The sequence below is a fragment of the Aulonocara stuartgranti genome (genome assembly GCF_965226115.1).
Source record: "Aulonocara stuartgranti genome assembly, chromosome: 14".
In the NCBI taxonomy this organism is placed as follows: Eukaryota; Metazoa; Chordata; class Actinopteri; order Cichliformes; family Cichlidae; genus Aulonocara; species Aulonocara stuartgranti.
In genome coordinates this window covers 11225637-11233345 of record NC_138950.1, presented here as the reverse complement: position 1 = coordinate 11233345, position 7709 = coordinate 11225637, and the positions used below count along the sequence as shown (strand labels likewise).

Sequence of the window (7709 nt, the reverse complement as noted above, 5' to 3'; positions counted from 1 at the left end):
CAGCTGATGGACACTCACCTTTCTTTATATTTGTATTCATTATTAAAGCAAATGTTGGAACACATTAATTTGCAGAAGTTTATGTTTGTAGAAACTGAAGTCCCAGATAGATGTTAAGCTGTTATTCTATTTAACATTTGCATTTTAACAATAAAAAAGTCATCAGTGTAAGGATACAGACAGTGACTATTGGAAAATCATAATTATGATCTGTAAATAAAATTTATCAGCTACATCCTTCTAACTCTATGACTCTGTCGATAGTAAGTCAGGTTGTCAGCCAGCTCCCCTGCAATGAAGCATTTGCTATGTGTTAATCTAGTTATAAGCTAAAACACAACGTGATCAGTCATTCATCATGTTGTCAGACAGATGTCACAGAATCTTGTTGGAGTGAAGATGTGGCCAAAATAATTCTAAACAGGATGAAATGTAGTCCAAAGTGCTTTTTAAATGCAGGCTACAAACAGTCTGAATGTGTTCTAAATGCTGAAATATTAATGTTGAAATCATCATTAAATGATCCTGGGCAACATTTTAAAAGTTACAAAATTAAGGTACCAGAGGCCTTGATGTTACTAAAGCTTCAATTAATCAACTGGTTTTCTTACTACAGTGGACTAGTTACACGTTAATAGTTAAACAATGTATTCTGCATAGAAGAATTACTGAGTGTCATGATAATAAGTTCCAAGTGCTGGGAGACAAAATTGATAGAGCATATACTGCTTGCTTAGTTCCTTATCATTACATTAAAGCTCAGTTCCTATCTTGTTCTTTAGTAGAATCATGTGGTGTTAGTTAGAAACCCCAACAGATTTTTTCCTGTGTAAGTGACAGAGGACATGATATCTTAGTGCAAGGAAAAATTTGTCATCTCTGAGGCCATAAATGAGAGGACTCAGGCATCTAGGAGTAAGACTAAACATTATATAGTTGAAGTACCGTACATTAACATACAACATGAAATCAATCTGAAGGACAGCAGCTTCAATGAATGGGCACCACAGCTGGATGAGACATAGCAACAGCTGGAAAGCATGAACAGCCACTGTTCTGAGCCCTTTATGTGTTGACTTTTTGTTCTCTCCTGATGCAGCTTTGGCCACTTTCATTATTTGAATATAAGAGAAAACAATGATAATGCACATAATCAAGAAGTAAAACTGACTTATAGCTGACCTGAGATGACCCTGCCAACTACGTAAAATGAACATCTCCACAGAGCAAACCCGGTACTGTGTGAAGAAGCTTAAGGATACAGATGCAAAGAAGACAGACAGAATCAAAATACAGGGCACAGAGCTGAGGCTGTAAATGATGAGGATGCAATGCGGAGCGCTGCGTGTGGAGCAAAGCTCTCCATGACGCAGGGGCATACAAATGGCCACATAGCGTTCCAGGGTCATTGCTGTCAAAGTAAATGGTGTGACAAAGTTACACACGGATGACACTGCAAACATAATAAGGCACAATGACACCTGTATAGATAAACGAAAATAGCTCAAGATCAGCAACAAATCTGTCAGAATTAAAATGAGACAATCAGACAGTAATGTGACAGCAAATAAGATGTAGCGCATAGTTCTGTAAAAGGTGTCCTTCATAAAAAAGGTTATGATCAACATAGTGTTGATGCAAAGGAAAACTCCTACCAAAACCTGAACAATGATGACTTGGCCATTGAGTTGTTGCATTGAGGATTCAACACCAACGAATGAGCTGTTGTCAACCATACGTTTAAAAACACTTTTTTCTGCCTCTGAAGACAGAGAGCCATCCAGGAATAATTTATCTTTGTCTAAAGTGCCCCATTTAGAAACATTCATAACATCTGCAAATAGTAAAATTCACTCTAAAAAGCACACATATGCACATCTGCTGTATTGTCATTATAAATCAAACAGACTGAGAGACATAAAGGTAGTTGCCAAACCATTCAACCACAAAACTGCTTTATGCTGAGCTCTGTCTTTAGATAGGGTTATTTGTGCATGTCACTCCGAAGTAAATATTCCCACAATGTCATTACCACAGCACACATCTGTTACTGCTAATCCCTGTTGGATTCAATACTGTAAATGATGGGGAAAGTTCATGTTCAACTCGGGAATTGTGGCTTCTGTTATGTTTTTCGTCTGGTACCTAAAATATTTCCTTCCAGAGTAAGTCTCTGTTTAAATATGTGGCCATTGTTTCTGAGTTTAGGTCCAATACTATGACCTCACTTTTGTCCAAATTATAAGGTTTTAGCTGTGCCTGTCTGTATTTTAATTTGTACACATTCAACACACTAAAGTGATTACTCTCCTTTCATCTCAGACAACACTGTCATAAAGCTTCATGCCATTTTTCAGCATAGATAGATAGATAGATAGATAGATAGATAGATAGATAGATAGATAGATAGATAGATAGATAGAAGAAGGAACACGAGAAGCTGGAGAAATACCAAGGGCTCACAGAAGAGCTCGAGAGGATGTGGAGGGTGAAGGTAACGGTGGTCCCCGTGGTAATCGGAGCACTAGGTGCGGTGACTCCCAAGCTAGGCGAGTGGCTCCAGCAGATCCCGGGAACAACATCGGAGATCTCTGTCCAGAAGAGCGCAGTCCTGGGAACAGCTAAGATACTGCGCAGGACCCTCAAGCTCCCAGGCCTCTGGTAGAGGACCCGAGCTTGAAGGATAAACCGCCCGCAGGGGCGTGCTGGGTGTTTGTTTTTTGTTCTTTTAGTTTTTTTATATATATATATATATATATATATATATATATATATATATATATATATATATATATACACACACACACACACACACACACACACACACACACACACACACACACACACACACACACACACACACACTGTGTGTCAAAAAAGTATTTAGTCAGCCACCGATTGTGCAAGTTCCCCCACTTAAAATGATGACAGAGGTCAGTAATTTGCACCAGAGGTACACTTCAACTGTGAGAGACAGAATGTGAAAAAAAAATCCATGAATCCACATGGTAGGATTTGTAAAGAATTTATTCGTAAATTAGGGTGGAAAATAAGTATTTGGTCACCTCAAACAAGGAAAATCTCTGGCTCTCACAGACCTGTAACGTCTTCTGTAAGAAGCTTTTCTGTCCCCCACTCGTTACCTGTATGAATGGCACCTGTTTGAACTCATCATCTGTATAAAAGACACCTGTCCACAGCCTCAAACAGTCAGACTCCAAACGCCGCCATGGCCAAGACCAAAGAGCTTTCGAAGGACACCAGGAAAAGTATTGTAGACCTGCACCAGACTGGGAAGAGTGAATCTACAATAGGCAAGCAGCTTGGTGTGAAAAAATCAACTGTGGGAGCAATCATCAGAAAATGGAAGACATACAAGACCACTGATAATCTCCCTCGATCCTGGGCTCCACGCAAGATCTCATCCCGTGGGGTCAAAATGATCATGAGAACGGTGAGCAAAGATCCCAGAACCACACGGGGGGACCTGGTGAATGACCTGCAGAGAGCTGGGACCAAAGTAACAAAGGTCACCATCAGTAACACACTACAACGGCAGGGAATCAAATCCCGCAGTGCCAGACGTGTTCCGCTGCTGAAGCCAGTGCATGTCCAGGCCCGTCTGAAGTTTGCCAGAGAGCACATGGATGATACAGCAGAGGATTGGGAGAATGTCATGTGGTCAGATGAAACCAAAGTAGAACTTTTTGGTATAAACTCAACTCGTCGTGTTTGGAGGAAGAAGAATACTGAGTTGCATCCCAAGAACACCATACCTACTGTGAAGCATGGGGGTGGAAACATCATGCTATGGGGCTGTTTTTCTGTCAAGGGGACAGGACGACTGATCCGTGTTAAGGACAGAATGAATGGGGCCATGTATCGTGAGATTTTGAGCCAAAACCTCCTTCCATCAGTGAGTGGTTCCCCAGCTGCACCAAGGCCGATCAGCAAGCACTCCAGCGGGTGGTGAAAGAAGCTGGCAGAATTATTGGAACAAGTCTGCCAGAGATCAGTAATATCTTCCCCATTCGCTGTCTGAGGAGGGTGCACAGTATCCTGCGGGACCAACATCACCCTGCGCGCCACCTTTTCCATCTGCTGCCCTCAGGGAGAAGGTACAGGTCTATACAGGCCAGAACATCCAGACTGGCCAACAGCCTGTATCCACAGGCTGTGAGGCTCCTGAACTCTCTGCCCCCCTCTCACGGACAATAACCATATCCAACTTCTTAATAGCAATGAACTGGTCTGCATTGGTGCATCATATCTTTATTCTCTTCCCCCTCCTGCCCCCCCCCTCTTTCTTAAATAGATAACTATCATATCTGATATCATATCTCACAGTACAATAATATTGAATGGGTTGCATTGTTGTATTTTGTCATGTTTCTCAGGTCTTTGTCTGAATTTCTACGAACATTATTGCTAAGGATTGTCTTATTGCATTGGAGTCACACTGGGTTAAATATGTACACTTGGGTTTTAAGGGGTATTTATTATTTTCTTCTTTTTTTGGGGTTGTATGGAAGCCCCAAACGCAATTTCATTGTTCTTGACAATGACAATAAATAAATAAATACTAAAATACTAAATACTAAACTTTGAAGATGAAACGAGGCTGGGTCTTCCAACATGACAATGATCCAAAACACACCGCCCGGGCAACAAAGGAGTGGCTCCGTAAGAAGCATTTGAAAGTCCTGGAGTGGCCTAGCCAGTCTCCAGACCTCAACCCCATAGAAAATCTTTGGCGGGAGTTGAAAGTCCGTGTTGCTCGGCGACAGCCCCAAAACATCACTGCTCTCGAGAAGAGCTGCATGGAGGAATGGGCCAAAATACCAGCTACTGTGTGTGCAAACCTGGTAAAGACCTATAGTAAACGTTTGACCTCTGTTATTGCCAACAAAGGTTATGTTACAAAGTATTGAGTTGTATTTTTGTTATTGACCAAATACTTATTTTCCACCCTGATTTACGAATAAATTCTTTACAAATCCTACCATGTGGATTCATGGATTTTTTTCTTCACATTCTGTCTCTCACAGTTGAAGTGTACCTCTGGTGCAAATTACTGACCTCTGTCATCATTTTAAGTGGGGGAACTTGCACAATCGGTGGCTGACTAAATACTTTTTTGCCCCACTGTGTGTGTATGTATATATATATATATATATATATATATATATATATATATCCCCAGAAGGTACCTCTCCAGCTTTTATTGTCATGGCAAGCGTTGCATAAAGACAGCAATAATTGTCAGTACAATTTAAAAGGAGCGCTTCAGGCTGCCTTCAGGCTCTGTGGATGTTGAGTTCGCAGTCTGGAGATCCATATCCTTTCATATCTCTTCCTCTGGCCCTCCGTCCACGTCACACAGGTTTGAAGTCCCATTATGCTCAGATGTTGTAATGTGTGTGTTTGAAAATGCAATACTAACGGGGTGCCCAGTCTGTTCCTCTCAATGCTATAGATATGTTGTTTTAACCTCTCCAACAAAGTTTGACCTGTTTCACCCACATAGAGTAGACGGCATTTTTCGCACCAGATGCAATAAATGATATTCCTCATATTAAGGGTCATTCTCTGCAGAATGGGTGCCCCTATTTTTCCATGAGGATTGTACACAAAACAGTCTCAGCTTAAAGGCCCAATGGTCGGGTTTCGCTGATCTTATTCGCCTCATCTGTTCTGGTAATGTGGCCCTGACAAGCATGTCTCTTAGTTTCTTATTTCTCCTATGGGCTGAGATTACTAGTGATGGGTCGTTCGCGAACAAAATGGCTCTTAGAGCCGACTCTTTGACGTGAACGACGCGAGCCGGCTCCTTATCGCGAGCCGTCACGTGGGTTTTTTTTTTTTTTCTTTCTCTCAGCCTCTCTCTCGCACTTTTTTTCCGCTTCACTCTGCACGCGAGCCTTGTGCTTTACGCTGGGCAGAGGGGGGAGGGGCGGTAGTTACACTCAGTAGCACAGGAACAGAGCCAGAGAGAGAGAAAGAGAGGCAGGGACAACAACATTAGAAAGGTATAGTAATCATCCACAACTATTTTCGGTTGCAGATGATAAAGGATTGAGAAAGTTTATTCATGCAGGTCCATATGACAGAGAATATGCATGTTCTTTTTGTTTTCATATTATAATTTATATTTAATTGTGTTGTGGTTTGCAGTGTTTTGTGTTCTTTTCACTTTAAATTTGTGAAAGGAAAAAGCTGAAAATTTAAATAGTTAAAACTTGAAATGTGAATAGTTGATTTTTGTATTATATGATTTATTTATTACATTTTATGTGGAGTGAATAAATAAAAGTATATTTACGGTGGCCCCTAGAGACAAAGCACATACAAACTTCAAATCACGTACGAACTCTGAAGCATGTACAAACTCCAAAACACGTAAAAACACGTACAAACTCCAAAACACGTAAAAACTCCAAAACACGTAAAAACACGTACAAACTCCGAAGCACGTAAAAACTCAGAAGCATATAAAAACTCAGAAGCACATAAAAACTCAAAACACGTACAAAAGACAACAGAAGTGCTCCAGGATGCTGGGCGCAGTGTTGAGCCTTTGTTATCTTGTGGCTACACAAGCCAGCAAGTACCAACGACCGGATTTGGTGTGTGGTAGTAACAGGTAAATGAACTTTTTTTTAAATTATTTGAATATATATATGAGTGCCTGTGTATAAATACACAAACAATACACACATGCTTTCAATTGTGTAATTTAAGTGATCTAGTAGCTCTGCTTTGGAAGTTCAGTTCATGCTAGAAATGTGTTTTGGAGTTTGTACGTGTTTTGTCTCTAGGGGCCACCGCATATATTTATATATAAACATATATAAATAAAACCACTTGTTTTTACGTTAGTAATTCCTTTTGTGCATAATTTTATATTATTGTTAATAATAAATTAATTAAAGCAACAAAACAACCTGAAGAGCCGGTTCGGAGCCGAAAGAGCCGGCTCTTTTTAGTGAGCCGAACCGAAAGAGCCGGATCCCTAAAAAGAGCCGGAAATCCCATCACTAGAGATTACTCTACAGTTTTGGAATTGTGTCAAACCGGAGGTGTGTTTCTTAAAGTTTGTTTTGAGTTGATGATGCAATGGTAGGTAGGAGTGCGAGTAAGTGGTTACCAGTGGCATAAGTCTGTTCGGTTCCCCCAGTTGTACCTGATTTTGAGTCCGATTTCCCCCTGAATCATTTGAGACTTCACCTATATTCATTATGTTAGGATTGAGTCCTGCAAGTGTGCTACTTTTAATTGCTCTGAGAAACCTACTAGAGTAAGCCTCTTTCTGAGGCTCCGGAATAATACACTAATTGAGTCCTGAAGATCTGACTCCTTTGAGGATATTCTATAGAATCTGATGATTTGCGATTTTATGATGCCCTTGAAGGTGTGTTTAGGATGATAGCTACTCTTGTGTAGAAGAGCATGACAGTCTGTAGGTTTAAAGTAAACCTTAGTAGAAATTTTTTTTCAGATTTTGGTCCAATTGTTCCAAGAACACTGTCGTGTCCAGGAAGTTCACCTGTACCGGATGCATTTCATATTTGACTTTGATAGAGGGGTGGTGATTGTTGAGGATGTCAATAAATTCAGTGAATTTTTTCTCACCATGGGACCATAGGAAGGGGCATATCTGTGCCCCATAGCTGTACCCTGAACCTGTAAGTACTGTCTCCCTGCAAATT

At 40.7% G+C, this 7709-nt stretch overlaps 1 protein-coding gene across 1 annotated transcript; it reads right to left on the bottom strand.

Annotated features, from left to right (window-relative positions):
- Positions 1-781: 781 nt before the first annotated feature.
- On the bottom strand, positions 782-1697 carry LOC309721116 (odorant receptor 131-2-like; the record flags this gene model as incomplete). The annotated part of the gene is made up of 1 exon (XM_082558468.1): positions 782-1697. One exon carries the CDS (start codon positions 1695-1697, stop codon positions 798-800), a length of 900 nt encoding a protein of 299 aa, XP_082414594.1. The 3' UTR covers positions 782-797.
- Positions 1698-7709: the final 6012 nt, after the last annotated feature.